This window comes from Triturus cristatus, chromosome 3_1 (genome assembly GCF_964204655.1).
Source record: "Triturus cristatus chromosome 3_1, aTriCri1.1, whole genome shotgun sequence".
Taxonomy (NCBI): domain Eukaryota; kingdom Metazoa; phylum Chordata; class Amphibia; order Caudata; family Salamandridae; genus Triturus; species Triturus cristatus.
In genome coordinates this window covers 678451700-678470231 of record NC_140583.1, presented here as the reverse complement: position 1 = coordinate 678470231, position 18532 = coordinate 678451700, and the positions used below count along the sequence as shown (strand labels likewise).

Here is an 18532-nt window from a genome sequence, read left to right as displayed (position 1 = left end):
CTCCGATATAAGACACCCAAAAGGTAGGCCCCAGGGTAAACCTGTTGGCAGGGTGCAGTGTGGGGGAAAAATAGAACATGTACTGTGTTTATTACATGTCCTGATAGTGAAATTCTGTGCATTCCGTTTTTCACTATTGCAAGGCTGTCTGTCCCATAGGCTAACATGGGAGTTGCTTTGTAACCTCTTACAAGCATACCTTTCCATTGGGACAAAATAGAGAAATGAAGTTGTGGATGGATGTGAATGTCTTCTCTTTTCAATTCTGTTATCTCCCACCATCACTCTATCAGGCATTTTAATCTATCGACCACCAGGACCATATGGGGAGTTCCTAGAAGAATTACCCGAAAGGATGGCTAGCCTCTTACTTAAGAAATCTCATATTACTATACTTGGAGATTTAAATCTATACATGGAGGATAAAAACCATCCAGGTGTAAAGAGACTTACCTCAGACCTAGAAAGCCTACAACTGACTCAGCTGGTAGCAACAGCCACACATGCTAAAGGGCACACTTCAGATGTGGTAATCTCTAATGATCCCAACCTGACAGCAGCCATTCCTGTTCCTGTACCGTGGTCGGACCACCACTTTATCCCGGTTCAAGGTACGAAAGTTAGGAAATGAGGACAGAGAAGCCACTTCTAAGGCTACAATAATGAAAAGGTGTTGGGATAAGATCAATACGGGTTCTTGGGGGGACGTCTTAACAGACACCGCAAGCCTGTTTTCAGAGACTCTAGGGTCAGCCGAAGAAGGATATTCGTGATGGGAATCATGGATCACGCAATCCCTAGATACAGTAGCCTCTAAGGTTGCTCAAAAGCCCAAAACCAGAACTAAAGTAGAAGGATGGCGTTAAAGAAAAATTGTAAAAAAATTGAAAGAGAGTGGAGGAAAAGTTATGATCCCCAAAATGAAGTACAAAGCAGCCATTAGAAACTATCACAACAATATTAAACTGAGCCAAGCAAAGTTTTTTGAGGAAAAAAATTCTGGGGCCCAGAATTCATCAAGGGAATTATTCACGATAATCAAGACCCTGACTAACCCACCGACTAATAGTGGTCCTTCCAAATCGTCAGAGGAGAGGTGTAATAAACTGGCCTCATACTTCCTCTCTTAAGTAACGGATATTTATAGTTGCTTTAAAACGGATGGAGAGCACACAATAGAGTGGGAAAAAGACCACAAATTAGCTCTGTCACAACAGGTTATCACCAATTTTCCCAATATGGAGCAGAAGGATCTAGAAGTTTTATTGGAGACGGTGAAGTCTGGCTCACCCTTGGACCCAGCACCACCACATATTCGTAATATAGTAACACCCAATATTGCACCAATTTTTTTTATTATTATTTTAGCTACGATTATATTCGGAAGTTGTTGGCATTTTGGATGAATTTTGCCTTTTATTAGAGGCATTTAACTTACGCTGAGAAAGGTACCTTGTTCTTAATTCATGATGACTGTCTTGTGTTTTAAAAAAAAAAATAATAATAATAATAATAATTTTAATAAGTTAAAAATAGGTGGAGAATGATTGATATTTTTTTTTTCTATAGATTGGTTATAATTTCTGAGACAAGGACTGTTTTTCACATATCGTATCGATATCCATGATAGTTTTTGGTGAGTATAGATCACCTAGGGCTATGGTTGCATGGGGAAGTCATGGAGAGAGAGAAGTTCAACATACAAATGTTGCTGTCTAACTTGTATATAGATAACACTGGTGGGAAGATGGATCCAATAGTTGAAGAAACGTGGATGCAACAAGAAAAAGCTGGGGGTAATAATTTCAGTACTCACATGGTCCAAGAATTGTCTGTAAGATTGGCATATGTGCGTCCTCTTGAACTCTAAATCAGTAAAATCTGAGGTTTGATATTAAAAATTGTTTGAGGTTGAAAAGCTTCAGGTGAATTAGGAAGTAGAAGATGTATAGTCGATAGGTGTTTTCTAGTGCAATATAAATTATGGGTTCAACAAAGTTGTTGTGATATAGTAAAATCAAGTGAGAATAGAGTGAATTCATGTATTTGAAAAAGAAAAATTGTTTTTGTATTGTTCATATTATTTTGTAAAAACTTGTTTTTCTGTTTCTTTTGTACTCTTTACAGCCCTGAGGAAGTCCTAAGGGTAGGACGAAACACGTTGGCTTAACAAGGGCTAAGAGGTTGATAAAGCTTTGTGAAATGTATTTGGAAGACCAATATTTTGTGAATTATTGAATCATCATCAATTGAAGATACCACGTTTGTGATAAATAAAGAAATTTAGAAGACAGAAGACTAGAGTTCATGGACTTTTTTTATGGTGTTCCTTCCTCACAATATTTGATGTTTATGGACTTCATGGTTGTATGACAGTGAACCAAATTTCACTCAGGCTCGGGTGAACGCCGGTGGATATATCCGTAAAAGTGGAGCAGATTGCGGAGAAAGCCCGAAGAGGAGAATCAAGGAAAGCGGAACCGGAGGGGAGCGCGGAACTTGAAATTCTTCACAAGGGTGAGCGAGCAACTGCAACATCATATGTAACAATGTATCTATTGTGGAAGGCACCGGTTGGTCTCAAGACTCGTAATGCTTAACCAGAAATCGAATCGAGTTAAGTAACTCGGGGAACTCTGTCTTTGCTAAAATTATTGGATTATATAGCGGTACGAAGAGACGAGGTGTGGGGCAGGCTGTGAAAAGGTGACGAACTTATTCAATAAGAAAAATTCAGCATTCAATAATCTAGCCGGCTCTAGTATGGATAAAAGGGAGGCGAATAGAAATGCTCTGATTGAGACATTTTTTGAACAGGACACAACAACTGAGAGTGGAGCACCGAGCAGCTCATTTAAACCAGATGCCAAAAACAAATTACGCACTTGGGAAAAATTGTCCAAAATAGAAATTAACAAATGGTGGGAGGTTGCATCCCTAAAAAAATACATAGAAGTAAAACGAGTCCCACGGGGATTACGCATCCATTTGTTACCCAACCATCAGGATACGAGTAATGAACTACTCAATGAATGGGGGGAGTACATTCTAAAATCATCATTGGGACTTATGGAAATCTTAGTCAAACATATTGAAATGGCCCTGGAAAAAACTACAGCGCAATTAAAAAATATGGAAAAGGAACTGGCCACATTGGAGATGACCCCGGAATTAAAGAAATTCAAGGAGGAATTGGAGCATTATATTGAGAAACATGAAGTAACAGTAAGACTTAGGAAACAATCCAAATTTTTGAGAGATAAGGAGGACTACTCGGAAGGACGTATCTTCACCTATGCCAGGAAATACGATAGATTCCAACAAGAGGAACAATTGGATTTGGCAACAAACACAAGTAGCCTATCGTCGCTCGCCTCGACTGAGCCCAGCGATGGAGAAGGAGAGCAGGGAAGCACGAGACCACAATGCTCTTTTTTAGGAGAAATGAGGTTGGCCCTCCAACAAAAGAATTGGGAGAAAACCATGGGGTCCCCAGTAAGAAGCAATCGGGGAAGAGGCAGAGGGCGAGGCAACACCCAAAGAAACCAACGAGACGAGGCAAGCGGAACATCAAATCCAAGTTCCAGTACAAACCGGGTGGGAACAACACTAATTGAAAATACGGATAACGAGACCCAAGATTTGGAAGTAATCAACCTATCCAAAAAAGTCCTTACCGAAACAGAATTGCAACTCTTAAAACGGGGTCTGAACTTCTGCCCTACCAACACCATGGATCTGGCGAAAACAAGAATAGATCTTTACAAATACGTCCGTAAAATCAAACTAGCCAAACTTTTCAAGGAAAATTAAAAAATGGCTCAATATGGCAAAAAAAGTGCAACCCCTGACATGGAACTAACAGCAAAAGATGCTGAACATTTTGTCACACTGATGGAGTTGGAACACAGCCCTGAACAAGAAAAGCAAGACTTGCGAGCATACTGTACCCAACTGGGGGCGGGGTGCAGCTCAAAGAAACCCCAATCTAAATTTTACCCGCAATTGACACCAGGCAACAAAATCGATGTATTCCACGAGTGTGTAATAAAAGATCTTTACAAACTAGACTATTCTAAGAAAAAGGACAATCTAACCTTTGAGGAGCGCAAATCGCTGATGAAATTGAAAAAGGATGAGACTATTGAAATAAAGATGGCTGATAAGGGAGGTAACATCATTATCCTGGAAAAAGAGGCATATATGCGGGAAGCATATTCACAGCTGAGAAACCCTGAATATTATGAGAAACTAAAATCTAATCCTACAAAAAAATGGAAAGAGGAATTGGACGCAAGATTAGATCTATGGAAGCAACAAAATCTGCTCGATGAGGAAGAAGTGAAATATCTTAAAATGCCACATCCTAAAATGGCGACAATATATTTTCTACCGAAGATTCATAAAAATCCCACGAAGCCCCCAGGGAGGCCTATAATATCTGCTAAAGGAGCACTATTGGAACCTATGGCCAATTTCCTAGATGTATTTTTATTACCATACGTTAAAAACCTAACGTCGTACCTTCAGGACACAGGGGATCTTCTAAGACATTTACAAGAAACCCCATGGCAAAAAACATACAAATTGATCACAATGGATGTGGTATCGCTATATTCAAACATCCGCAATGACATTGGGATGAAAGCATGCGAACATTTCTTGCAAGAAAGAAACATACAATATACAGACCACAACAAAATGCTTTTGCAAATGATCAATACCTGCTTGGAGCAAAACACATTTTTGTTCGGTGAAGAGATCTACCGCCAAGTGAAAGGTACGGCCATGGGTTTTTCATTTAGTCCTAGTTACGCCTGCCTGACCATGGGATGGTGGGAGAAGACCTGGGCATGGAAAAGTGAAAACGATCGGTATGTAAATAAGACCATTACATGGCTCAGATACATCGACGATTTGCTCCTAATATGGGATGGGACTAAGAATGAATTCGATGAATATTTTGAAATTTTGAACAACTCTGACTTCAACCTTAAGTTCACATATAACATCAGCAGTGAACGGGTGGTGTTTCTTGACACAGAGATCTACATTGCAAATGAGACAGTCCATACCACTCTTCATCGCAAAAATACAGCGACAAACGCTGTATTACATGCAGAAAGTTTTCATCAAACAAGTTTGATTAAGAACATCCCATACGGGGAATTCCTCAGAATTAAAAGAATATGCTCCCAAGAAGAAGAATGGATACAACATCAGGGCAAGGCTACACTGAGATTCAGAAAGAGAAAATACAATTTGAAAACTATCCAAGATGCACTGCAACGCACCAGTAAAGTGAGAAGAACTGATCTGATAAAAGAAAAACAAAGTTCAGACGAGGAAAATAACAAAATTAGGCTTATAACAACATACAGCACTGAAAACCTACAACTGATGAGAATACTGCGCAAGAATTGGCATGTATTACATATGGACCCCATAGTATCTGAAATAGTGGGAGATCATCCGAACATCACCTACAGACGAGCTAAAAATTTGCGAGATCAATTAATGCATAGTCACTTCCAACACCAAAAGAAATCGGACATATGGCTCAACCCGAAAGGATTTTTCAAATGCACCAGCTGTAAGGTCTGTTTAATTGCACAAAATAAGAAGGAGGTGATGATGGCAAACAAACGGATGTGGAGGATTGACCAACTAATCAACTGTAAAAGTCAATTCGCAATATATGCAATGGAATGTCCCTGTGCCTTAAAATACATCGGCAGCACAAAATGCGAATTGAAGAAACGCATTTTAGAACATGTGCGAGCTACCATCAACTCAGATAGAAGCAATGCTGTAGCCAAGCATATGGAGAAGGAGCATGGTGGAGACTGGAAAAAGTTTAAATTTTATGCGTTAGAGACAGTAGGAATACACCCAAGAGGTGGGGATCGTGAAAGGATCCTAAGACAGAAGGAATCACGCCACATTCTAAATTTTCGAACACTTATGCCGGATGGCTTAAACCAGGATGAGGAACTCCATTATCATCTATGAACTGCTTGTAATATGCTCCATGATGAGACTAATGTAAAATGCCCAGCAGAGCTGCTATAATTTGTCTCCCTTTAGCACAATTGTTACTATATTCACGTTTCACACCCCTTCATGTTTTAAACAACACCGTTCTAAATGAAAGTTCTTTGCAACAAACCTTCCTGTAAGATACGATGGTAAGATGAGTGACAATAGGTAGTCACGAGAAAAACGAAACAGTAAATCTTGTCAAAACTTTTTTCCCAGATGAGGTGAAGGCCCACTAGAGGGCTTGAACGCTATATGAGGTGATTATGAGGAAGTGTGTTCATATATTGGTTACAATCGACATATACCTCCCTTTATGATTGGTAGACCCACTAGAGGGTTTCAATGTACCATATGAGGCCAAGATGTAATATCAATACAGACAGAAATGTGTGCCCGCTGGAGGGCGTTATCTGGTAATAATTAGGCGTGGCCTGGATAATATTGGTAGGATAATGTCGTTTTCCTCTTGCAATTGTATCAATGATTGTAATGGAAATATCGCCATGGATTAATCGATCAGATGAATTCAGATTGGCAACACGAGATTATAATGTGACCTCTTTAATGGAGAATTAAAACGTACTACATGTACCACAATGCTCAGCTGTGTAGCACAGGAAGTGACACAATGTATCACATGGGTGTGTTTTTTGTTTTTTTATAAAGAGAAAAAATGCTGTTTGAAAACTGTTAGAACTCGTGAGCAAGGTTTCAGGGGAAACCGAAACGCGTAGAGTTTTTCTGAGTACTGGCTTGCTGAATATGAAATAAAAATATAACTGATTCACTGCACACCTGCCTCTGGTCTCGTGAGTGCGCGAGGAATCCCGGTGGGGACAAAGGAGGAATATATATATATATATATATATATACACCCATATTACCTACTGACGGTCGCCAGTAGGTAGATATAGTTAGGACCTTGTTTCCATTCAAAAAGCGTTTTTTCTTTTGCCAATATCTTTGGCGCCGTTTGACAAATCTTCACGAAATTTTCAAAACTAATAGGATGCTCTGGTCAGCTCCTGTCTTGGAAGTTTCGGGGTGATTCATTAGGAGGCGGCTGAGAAAAAAGGGGGGGCCCAGAGCGTGTTTTCCCCATGTTAATTTCTATAGGAAAATTTGGAACAGGCTACAGCCCGAACTGCTGAACGAAATTACACCAAATTTGGCAGAAAGGTAGCTCTAGGTTCAGAAAGTGACCTTTTTTTTTTAAATGGTGTAAATCTGTTCAGTAGTTCCTGGGAAATTGAAAAAATTAAAATGGATATATCTGAGTCGAGAAAGAGTCGCGACTCCTCCCGAGCACGAGCTGACTTCTGATTGGCTGCCAACACTCCAAACAAGGAAGTGTTGGCAGCCATCTTGTGACTCTATAAACAAGTCACAAGAAACATGTAAATAAAAGGTAAAAAACAAGAAAAGGGGGCAGGGTAGAAACACCCTGACCCCCTAGGCCTACTCAAGGGGTCCCACAAGGACCCCCAGGCCAAAAAAATGCTTTTTTAAATAATTTCGAGAAGAAGTTTATACAAAACTAATATTGCCTCTCTTCGGTGACTATGATGTGTGCGGGTGGTGAGGAAATCTCTTGATATCGACTTACAGATTCGTCACTGGTTTTTACACTAAGATACCGTAAATAATGTTACTGGCTCTCACATCAATAGACCGTAAATAACTGATCCCTGCCTTCAGCATACATACATTTTCAAAGCTGGGTTTATCCAACCGCCTGCTGATCAATTTTACGGTTATGAAATATCAATAAGATTCCCACTTAATGAAAAGCGTCTTTTTAACCAACATTTTCTACGTCCTGAAGATGGTCTAATGAACAAAGCCATATTTAGACCGAAATGTGGACTTCTACACCTATTTCCTGCTCTAATGAAAGAGAGGCAATATTAGTTTTGTAGAAACTTCTTAGATTGCCTGAAATAGATTTCTGTGAAAAGGTGTTTACAAGTGTGACTGTGAAGGATTTTTCAGTTCATGTTATCACTACTTCTGGTTACATTGTGTTGTTGTCTTTATGTACCCTATACAAATGAATTTTGAATTGATACTAAATTTAGTTTGAATATACATACCCGTGTTTTTCCTTTTTTTCTTGTTTTATCTTCTTTGATGATTTATTCATTGATATGTAAATGTTATTTCTCTTTTTTCTCTCTGATTGATCTTTATGTAAGTTACTTGAATAAGAACTTACCTGAAAATTATTTTACATTTTTGAAGAGTTACTGAAATAAATCCCTTGTAGGCGTATTTACCTGCTCATTGTGAACTGCCCAAGCTGACAAGGGTCTATTGGGTTCCCCATTTTCTTGATTTTCTTTTTTATAGTGTGCTAACAGGCAAGTTTCACCAATTAGGGAGAAAAGAAAGAGCCCTAAATGGGCATTCTGGCTGATAGATTCATATGATCGGCAGTTTTTATTTCATATCAAGAAAGGAATTTGGATGGTCAAAGTACAGACAGCAGTAATAATTAGATGGTGACATAATATTAATCTAGAGGAACGCATAATTCTTCTTCATTATTTAGGTCTGTCGGTGCCATAGTATTCAGATCAATTATGTATTTGGATTCCATTATTCCTAAAGTTCTAACTCTATCCCCACCTCTCTCGTCTTTGGGGACCTGGTCAATACAGAAGAATTTAACCAAGTCTTGGTTACTGTTATGAGCAATCTCGAAGTGACGTGCTACAGGGTATGTAGCGTCTTTCTTCGAGATTGCACGCATGTGTTCTAAGATGCGTTTTTTTGCAGGGTGGACGGTGCTGCCCACGTATCATTTAGGGCATGGGCACTCCAAGCAGTATACCGTGAATTCAGAATTACATTTCAATAATCGATTGATTTTGGTCCACTTTTTGAAGTGCTTCATGCATGGAGAAAAGCCGGAAGCGCTATCTCTTTCCTGATATTATACGGGCACTCTCTGGATGCAACATTTGCGCACTTTGGTACAAGGCATTTTGAGTTTTTCCCACAGAAAGTACCCTGTTCCAATTTTGTTGTTACATGGAAAAGCCCATTTTTTGTGGGTCCTCTACCCGACCACGCGCTCTTATGATGATTGAACTTTTTGACTAACCTGCCCGAAACTTAACAAGCTAAAATAAGTTCAGAGGACAACAGAGCATTTTCCATTATCACCCAACTCTAAATTGGCCCCTTATAAGTTCAACACAGAGCTAATGTATTAATTTATAACACATAAGTGTATGTTTTTCTACATATTTCGAATTTTAGAACATTATCGTATCACAGTATCATTATGTTCAAACTTTTCCAATCCTTTCATTCTCTCTGTGTACAAGCATGGGTTTGTATTTTCATTGACTATTTAACTGTAAAGTGGAGAATATTTTAGCTTCGTATTTTGGTCACAGCATGCACGTTTATTAAGAGATGAACTTATGGATTGGAATAAACCGTTCTTAATGCAAACATAATATTCAATTGATCCAAAATATCATATACATTAAAGGCACTCATTCTAACCTTACAATAGAGGTTGTTTAGCACAATGCAGAGGAAAATATAAACACAATAATATCAAATAAATCAATTTACAGTCATAAGTGTGACAGAGGAGAAATAAAATAATCTTTATAACTTACATGTCTCTGCTTTCCTCCTGGCTTAATTTCATGATAAAAGCCTTTGCAGGCATCGTGGAGAAAATCCTTGAGAACTCTTGATACCTCATAAAGAGTGAAGACTGGCTGAACACCCGTGGAGTCCTTGTGCTGGTTACACAGACCTCCTATCGTTGGTTTATGCTCTTCATGTTTCTTTAATAAGAGCTCATAGAGGAGCGACTTCTGAGACACAGTGCAGTAGAGATCTTGCAGTCGGCCATACGTTAGAAAGTCGTACATATTTGCCCCATTATCGATGAATAGCTTCACAAATTCAGGTTTATCATTCACCAGAGCATCCATCAGAACCTCCTCTAGATCGCAGGGCTGTAGGCACAGAGCAAAAAATGAGCATTAATTTCCTTTACAAATTGCAAAAATACAATGTTATGGGTTCCCCATACCACTTTAGTATGCTTATCAGCCTACATATGATTCCAAATATAAAGTAATCCTCGACAGCACATATGAAAAATACAATACCACAAGTTTTTAATGAGCTGCTTATCAATTGCTTTTATGATGAAAGATTTGTGTTAGATTGATATTAATATATTATTATTAGGAACTAGTTTATCCTGCCCTATCTGGAACCCTTATGCAGGAAGAACTAGATCCCAAGTACCTCTCCTTTGGGTGTCCATTAAGCTAGTGTATGTCCTCAGACAAGTCGCAAAAGGCCTGAGGGGGTCAATAAGATACATATGTTTAATATGCACTCTCAAATTAAACAAATAGCAATAGCATCAATCTATTGCTGTTCATTCAAAATAATTCTCCTGTTTCTGCAAACTTACCACTCTGTGGATTTGAAATGAGCTCTGTGTATAAGTGTCTTGTTTTTCTGAACTGTGATTCATTGTTTAGGCATCTTAATTCTATGGGAATGAGATGTGAAAAGGACATACCGCACTATATCGCCTTGTGAATTCTAGTTACCTTCAAGAATCGACCTGTTGAGGATCGTAAAGCCCTACTGTGGGAGTAGGGTGTCAAGAGTGCCCTTATCATAGTGGGTCCTTTAGATTAAGCCCTCTATGTGCCAGAAAGAGTATTATAAATGTTATTCTTGCTTCAATGGGAAGTCAGTTCAGAGAAGCTGAAGCATGGTTTGCTGAAGCAAATTTTGGGACCTTGTACAGGATCCTTGCTGCTGCATTTTGGACAGCCTGGAGTATTCTGATGACATATACAGAGAGTTCCTGTAGTCCAACAGGGAGAGAACAATGGATTAGACCACAATTCGTCTGGCCCTCCTAGGATAATGTATAGGATTTTATGGGTTGTTCTGAGGTTTTCAAAACAAGTTGACACATGTTTTTGGGCCTGTGTATCCATGGAAAGGCACTTGTCCTGCCACATCCCAAGGCGTTTGAGGAGGGAATGGGTGCATTGCCCAAACTATCTGGCCAGTCGAGAGGTGTTTGGAGGTCAGGTCTGTTTACCAGAATCATCAGCTCAGATTTTTCCCTGTTCAGTTTTAAGCAGCAGTTCACCATACACTTAGATAATTTTTCCTTGCAGGGAGACAGCTGATGGGACTGTGAGCCTTTTCAAGGGACGAGGGAGATGATCAACTGTATGTCGTCGGCATATGATACTATTGAAAGCCCAAACTCCTGAACAATATCTGCCAATGGGCGAAGGTACAGGTTAAAAAGTGTGGGGCTGAGGGCCAAACCCTGTGGGGTTCAATGGAAGGACGGCAGAATAGCATGAATTCTCATACATTTGAAAAGGTCTGTCCTTCAAAAAGGAGGTGAGCTAATTAAGAGCAAAGCTCTTTATTCCAGCATTCTGTATGTAAGTCTCTCATAGTCAGCTGTGTCGAGCGCTGCACTGAGGTCCAGGAGTATGAAAGCAGCTGTTTCTCCTTGGTTTACCAGCATCTTTAATTCCGCTGTTACTGCAAGGAGGGCAGTTTCCATACTGTGTTATGTATGGAATCCCATACGGGAAGTGTGCAGTAGATGATTTTCTTCATGGTATGTAGACAGTGTTGGGTTGACATGTTTCTCTAGCACCTTGCCTATGACTGGGAGAAGGGAGATTGGCCTATAGTTTCCCGGATCTTTTGGGTCAAGACTGTGCTTTTTTTTAGTAAGTGTTTGACCACCGCAAGTTTCCACTTAGATGGCACTCTTCTAGCGGATAGGGACAAGTTAAGGAGTTCTAATATAATGCAGAAGGTGGCCGGAGATTCTTGTAACAGTGTCTGTGGGTGCTGGGTCAAGCGGGGATCCTGATTTGACCTTGCTGTTAAGAGCGTGTTGGGGGGAGAGAAGCAGGTCAATATGGGATGTGTTGGGTATACATTTCCCTGACGAATTCAATTCTTTTGTAGAGCCAGATACATATTGGCTATTTCGTCCTGAAAGAACTCTGCCAATTTGTTGCAGCATGCTATTGAGGGGGTGGGGAGAATTTTTCCAGTAGTCAAAGTTTCACAACTTTAAAATCTTCCCTCAGGTGTTCGATGCCTGTCTTATTTTAGATTCTTAGTAGGACACTTGGGCCTTTTTAATTTCTATATGATAGTTCTTAATTGCAGTTCGATGGGCTGTTTTAAGGTGATCCTCATGGTTTTGTCTCAATTTCCTTTCAAGTTTTTACATTCGTTTTTTCAAGGAAGCAAGATAGGAGGTAAACCAGGATGCATTTTTTTCCTTTTGACCTCTTTTGATCTTTGTTACTGGGATATTTTCATCAGGAACTGTGTGATCCATTCTTCGAATTTTGTGTTGGTGGAATCAGGGTTTTCTCCTAATGTAGATTTGGTCAAGTCTTGGGACGAATTCCATTCCACTGGATCCAGCTTAGACCATCTACAATCGATTCTTGGAGTCTATTTAATCCCAGTCGTGGGCGCATACTTATCAAGCATGAAAGGGATCTAATAATAGTCTGTCCAGGGCATAGGCCAGGGACATTTTACAATGATTTTGTGGTCAATGCTAAAAAACGGATAAAAGAAGTATCCTTTGAGTATCCTTTTATGGCTTTCAACTCTTTGCAAGAGTTGAACAGCGTCCATGCCGAAACAAGATTATCACTGCATGCCAACCGAGAATCTACTGCTAGATAGTATGCATTCAATGCGTTTTCAAGTGACAAAAACTTGGGGGGAACCCCTTGGGTATTTCGGCTTCTGGAATACCCTGAACCATACTATGAAAGTTAAGTAACAGTCTGAGGTGCAGGAAACGCATAGTAGCTAATGAGGAATTCTCCCTGGAGGTTAGGGATGGAGAAGATCCTAATGTCTTGATCAAGGCCATGTTCGATCTGATTTTATCAGAGTTTAAAAAACTACGAATGACACAATCACAATAGCTTGCCTTGTTGCACATGAGACTGTCACAAATAGAAAAGTCCCAGAGTGACTAGCTGAAGCTGAGCAACAAGTCTCCAGTCTAGAGGATAAGGCGATCATTTGTGAGCAGGAACTAGAACAAATCAGACAAAATATGGAGACATTAGAATGAAAACTGCAAGACATGGAAAACTATAATAGGCGGTCAAATCAATGCCTTTTAGGGATCCCGGAAACAGTAGAGGGATCTCAGTTCCGGGACTGGGTTAAATCTCTGTTAAAAAAAAGCCATTCCAGAACTATCATGAGACCTTACGATCACAAGAGCTCACGGGGTACCCTTTCCATCGCTCCAACAATGCAGAATATCCTCGTACTATTCTATTACATTTTGCTGACTTTCGTATTAAGGAAAAAATTCTCTCTGAGGCTATTGCAAAAAGAAATTTGTCAACACAAGAAATTCCACAATTCAAGATGTTTTCAGACATGTCAGCTAAAAGGCAGAAATAGTTTATCCGGATGATTGATTTGTTCAAATCACAGGGGGCGCAGGCAACTATTGTCCAGTTATCAAAGTTGAAGGTTCTCGAAAATGGCAAACTCCATCTACAGGACAATGTAGCAAAGGCGCAAGAATTGCTTCAGCTAGTTTCAAAGTGATTATGTTTTTCTCTTTCTTCTTTTTCTCTCTTATTCTTTGTTCCTTCCTTTTTACTTTCGGGGGGGGGCAGGCACCAGGCAACATTTACGCCCGGCAGAAGGGAGGCGCACCAAGGGGTGCAACACTATGGCTCCCAGCACACTAGTAGGGGGTTGGGAGGAGAAGTGGGCCATTCTCCCACATTTTCTACAGGGGGGGGTCTCACTGGGGATTCTAGGTTAGAGGGTATTGGGATTTTGTGGGGGTTTGCAAGATAAAAAAAAGGGGATATTTCTTCTGAACATCAATATGTCCACATGATATTGGGAACCAATCCAATACAAATAAGAACTATAAATGAAAAGATCATGCAGGGGCTCCAGGCATTACTGTTACATCATTATGCACTTTATATGCTAACTGAACCGTACTGTCACTTTATCTGGTTTATACGCACAAACACTTTAACAAGCTGTGTCATTTATAGGGATTAAACGTATTATAGTGTCACTTTATTGGGTCTATAGGCACAGAAAACTGACCTTTGAATTGGGACCCACAATAAAAAGGGTTATGACTAATAACAGGTAGGGCCTTCTACCCTACATCCGGTTAATTAACTACCCTCAACATAGCTGCAAAATGATACAGATATGTTCTCCAGTCTCTATGAGCTGCAATCACCCAATTTAGGAAAACAGCTGAGATGCCTCTTCTGGCTCTAATAGGAAACTGAAGAGTTCCTAGCAAATAAAATCTAAATTGTCAGAGAAACAATTTGCTGTAACAAAATATTGTTGCATAAATCTGTTTTGCAATGTAGATCTGCCACTCCCATGCCGTATAACTGGGACTCTGAATGGGTATCCTCCAATGTTCATCTCTGTCCAACCAATGAGGATGATATTTTGTCATCTGTAAATTCATCATATTAATTACTGAGCCATTGCCTAACCACCATTGTTAAAGAATGTGCGCTGAGTGAGCCAGACTAAGTATCTAAATGTGGGCCTCTTTCATTTCCTGTCTCTAGATGGAAATAAGGTAATACCTCTATATGTGGTTATGTAAGTCCCCAGTTTTCTTTCTACATGTTAAAGTACTGCTAACATTAGGTCCTGCAGGCAGCTGCTCTCCAGACCTAAAACTCATCTATATAACATATTTTAAATATTAACCTAGTACTCTTGTGTTGTACTAATGCATACTATCTAATCGCTATCTTAGAAATTCCCATATACAGCAGCGGCTACTCCGCTATGGTGGAGGAGTGTTGCCCACCTGCCAGCAGCTGAAACAATGAAAAAAAAAACGATAATAAACTCTTGTTTAATATCGTTTTATTTTTCTCTTGGAGCCGAGGCTTGGGGTCGGGGCGAGGGTGGTGACATGCTGGAGGGGACTGTTGGGCACTGCCTTCACTGCGCATGTGGGTTTGGCCAGCTGCCTCAGGCCGGCCAAACCCACATGCACAGTGAACCTCTCTCCAACCACAGATGCATTGTTGGGTTGGAAAGACCAGACACAAGGTCTGTGTGAGAGAGCAAATCATTGGCGCTCAGCCTAATCCTGACACTGCTTTCAGCAGCATGGAAGCAGCATCAGGATTGGACGCAGTGCACTCTGGAGCCTGTGCCTGGAGAAGCGAGGAGCTCCCCCCGTCCCTGTTCCCCACCTCCTCGTTCCCACCCACCTCCCCACCTCCCCCTGCCTTACCACTATGTGAACTTGCCCGCCGCTACTGCCCCATCCATATGATTTGTAATCACTGATTTTAGAAAACATCAGATCTCTTGCCAAAAATTGTCAGTTTTTGGGATCAGCAATTCATATCAGAGTCGGATAATTATAAATGTCTTGTTTTGACAAAGCAAAAACCAAAGGAAATGATGGACGGAGTGTTGAACATTGCAAACACTCACCCCCAGTCAACTGATCTGGGTTTAATCCATCACTGTTCTTTAGCCCACTCTGCCACCCCAGTTCAGACATGGCCATATGCAAATCAGTCTGACCCTGTGCCTCATGGGAACAGTCCAGCCCGAACTGCCAAGCCATGTCTTCCCTGGACCGGAAACAAGCTTCCTAGGACCGGTTTCTGGCATTTCAGCCGTCTTCAGCCAGGCTTGCTTGAATCCAGTGGCAAAGTGAGCAAGGGACTCACGTCTTGGTTTTTGCTTTGTTCGCCATAAGTTGGCAGGGTATGCTCAGACATGAGTCCCTTGCTCACTTTGCCACTGGATTCAAGCAAGCCTGGCTGAAGACGGCTGAAATGCCAGAAACCGGTCCTAGGAAGCTTGTTTCCGGTCCAGGGAAGACATGGCTTGGCAGTTCGGGCTGGACTGTTCCCATGAGGCACAGGGTCAGACTGATTTGCATATGGCCATGTCTGAACTGGGGTGGCAGAGTGGGCTAAAGAACGGTGATGGATTAAACCCAGATCAGTTGACTGGGGGTGAGTGCTTGCAATGTTCAACACTCCGTCCATAATTTCCTTTGGTTTTTGCTTTGTTTTGACAAATGCATTTGTTTAATATTTACTAAGTAAATCATTGTCAAGCATGATTTCTAGGAGCCCATTTGGAAGGTACTGTAGCAGGGTGCCAGGACGATACACTAAGATGGCAACTTAGTATATTGCAGGCCGGCCCACAAACTGGGCATGAAGGCCCTGCCTCTGCCACCCCGCAGCATCACACCTGTCATGTCTTGCCTACCACTTCCGCAGGCCAGAGCATTTACGAAGAAAGTGGTTTCACCAACACGGCAGGAGCAGTTGCATAAAAAATGAAATTCCAGGTTGGTCCCAGAGTCGAGGTGGCCCACTCTGCATTTCCTTTTTGTTTCACAGAAGCACTCCCCCACCCCCCCAAAACAAAAAAAACTGGTGGGTTTGTTTCTTAGGACAAATAACAAGGGACCTGACTCACTAGAGTTTTCTCACAACATGTGATGCCCATTTCTGTTGTGATTGCTATGCCTGGGCTCAAAATAATAAACATCAGAAGGCTTGGCCTAAGTAGAGAAGGCTTTCCCACACTCACTAGCTCATGGACCGCCGGCTTAACGTTGGGTACAGACTGATGAGTGTCTGCCTTCAGAAACCAGGCAGTGACCCCACCTCTAAATGAGGCAGGGAAACAGCTGGTGTGGCAGGTGGGCAGACAACTTGCTTTGCTTCTTCTGCTCCACCAACCTTAAATGATGCCCTGATACTTTCGTTGCCAGTGCTTCTCAGGGTAACTTAACTCATTTGCATCCAACCTTGAATTGTTTTGAGGCATCCAATCATGATGTTTGATGAGTAGTAAGTAAACCCTTCCAACTCCATAGCTTCTAGAGACACACAGACCTGCATATCACCTGCAAAGAGATATGACTGCAGCCTATAAAGCTGAATAGCTGCAGCTAGATGGTGCATGTAAATGCTCATTTTATTCATATTGACCCTTGCCGCCTAGTTTGGGCACATCTGAGATCCCCATTTGTGGCCCGTGGATACACATTTCGCCAGCCTTTATGCCCCTATAACTGAGTAGGAGACGAGGTGTCCGTAAAGAGCAAGTCTTTAAATCAAATTTTGACATTTACACACCCCTGATCTGGTTCCGGCTAAATACTTTAAAGAAATAGAGAGCATTCAGGGGGAGCTGCTGTGGGATGGTAGACCCCGCATTGCTTTACACAAACTCACACTTGGTGGTATGACGGAGGTATCGGGCTACCAGATATTAGAAAGTACTACTGAGGTACCCACTTAGCAGCTGTAAACCACTGACCTTACCATTTCGGAGATGACCCTGGGTATAGAATGGATAGGTAGATACTCCCTGGTGGGAACTTTAACAGAACGCTCTACTCTAAACCTCGCAGATACCTCCTAACGGGACCAACAAAACACTCAGTCCAAGTCTGGCACGCAGTAAACAGTAGCTTAGGATGGGAATACAAACTTACACTAGCCACCCCATTGTGGGACTTGGAACAACTGGGCACCCTGGGGAGGTCAAAGGGATTCGACAAGTTGGATCTCATAGGGATATCACAGATCGGCGACTTATGGGATGCAGGCACAGTGGTAGCGTTTGCTTCACTCCAGCGTACACACCAACTGGCAGACACTGAATATTTCAGATATTTGCAAGTTCGACACTCCCTCCAATCAAATCTGTCAGAAGGTACCTCTCCCCCAGAATCCTCTCCCTTAGAGGACAGATTGCTAGACAGTTACCTACCGGATAAAGTAATTTCCCTTACCTACAAAAAACTCATCAACAACGTCGCAGATCCCCTGGTTACACTGCGGGAGCGATGGGAGAGGGATGGATTAGAGCTGGATGAAGAGGAGTCAAAAGACACACAATTGATGGACGGAATGCAGAACAAATCAAAACATCCATCATTATTTTGCTCACCATGCCATCCCAGTTTAGACCTGGCCATTTGCAAATCAGTCTTGACCCTGTGCCTCATGGAACAGTCCAGCCTGAACTGCCAAGGATGAAGAGGAGTGGCAGGAGGCAGTAGCCTCCCCACGGGAAGCAGCGATTTCATCCAGACTATGCCTTGTCCAACTAAAATTTTTACACAGAGTATATGTATCCGGACCCCGATTGGCGCAGATGGGCAGGGCGATTGACAGACAATGTAAGAGGCGGTCCGGCCTAGAGGGCTCATTTATGCACATTATATGGGAGTGTGGGTATATCCAGAAATATTTGAAGAAGGTGCATGACTGTATGAGCGAAGTATTGGGAACGGTGATTATGCCTGAAACAAAGAGGTGTCTCTTAAATGTGTGGGAACCCACAGATCTCAATAGTAAAGATAAACTATGGGCAACCCTGGGTCAAATGATAGCAAAAAGAAATATTGCAC

General features: G+C 41.4%; 1 protein-coding gene across 1 annotated transcript in view; it reads right to left on the bottom strand.

Annotated features, from left to right (window-relative positions):
• Positions 1-18532, bottom strand: part of TRPM5 (transient receptor potential cation channel subfamily M member 5) — a 561392-nt gene that overhangs the window by 347250 nt on the left and 195610 nt on the right. The window contains exon 10 of the mRNA XM_085646171.1: positions 9678-10025. Coding sequence (XP_085502297.1) covers positions 9678-10025 — 348 coding nt within the window. The remainder of the gene's footprint in view (positions 1-9677; positions 10026-18532) is intronic.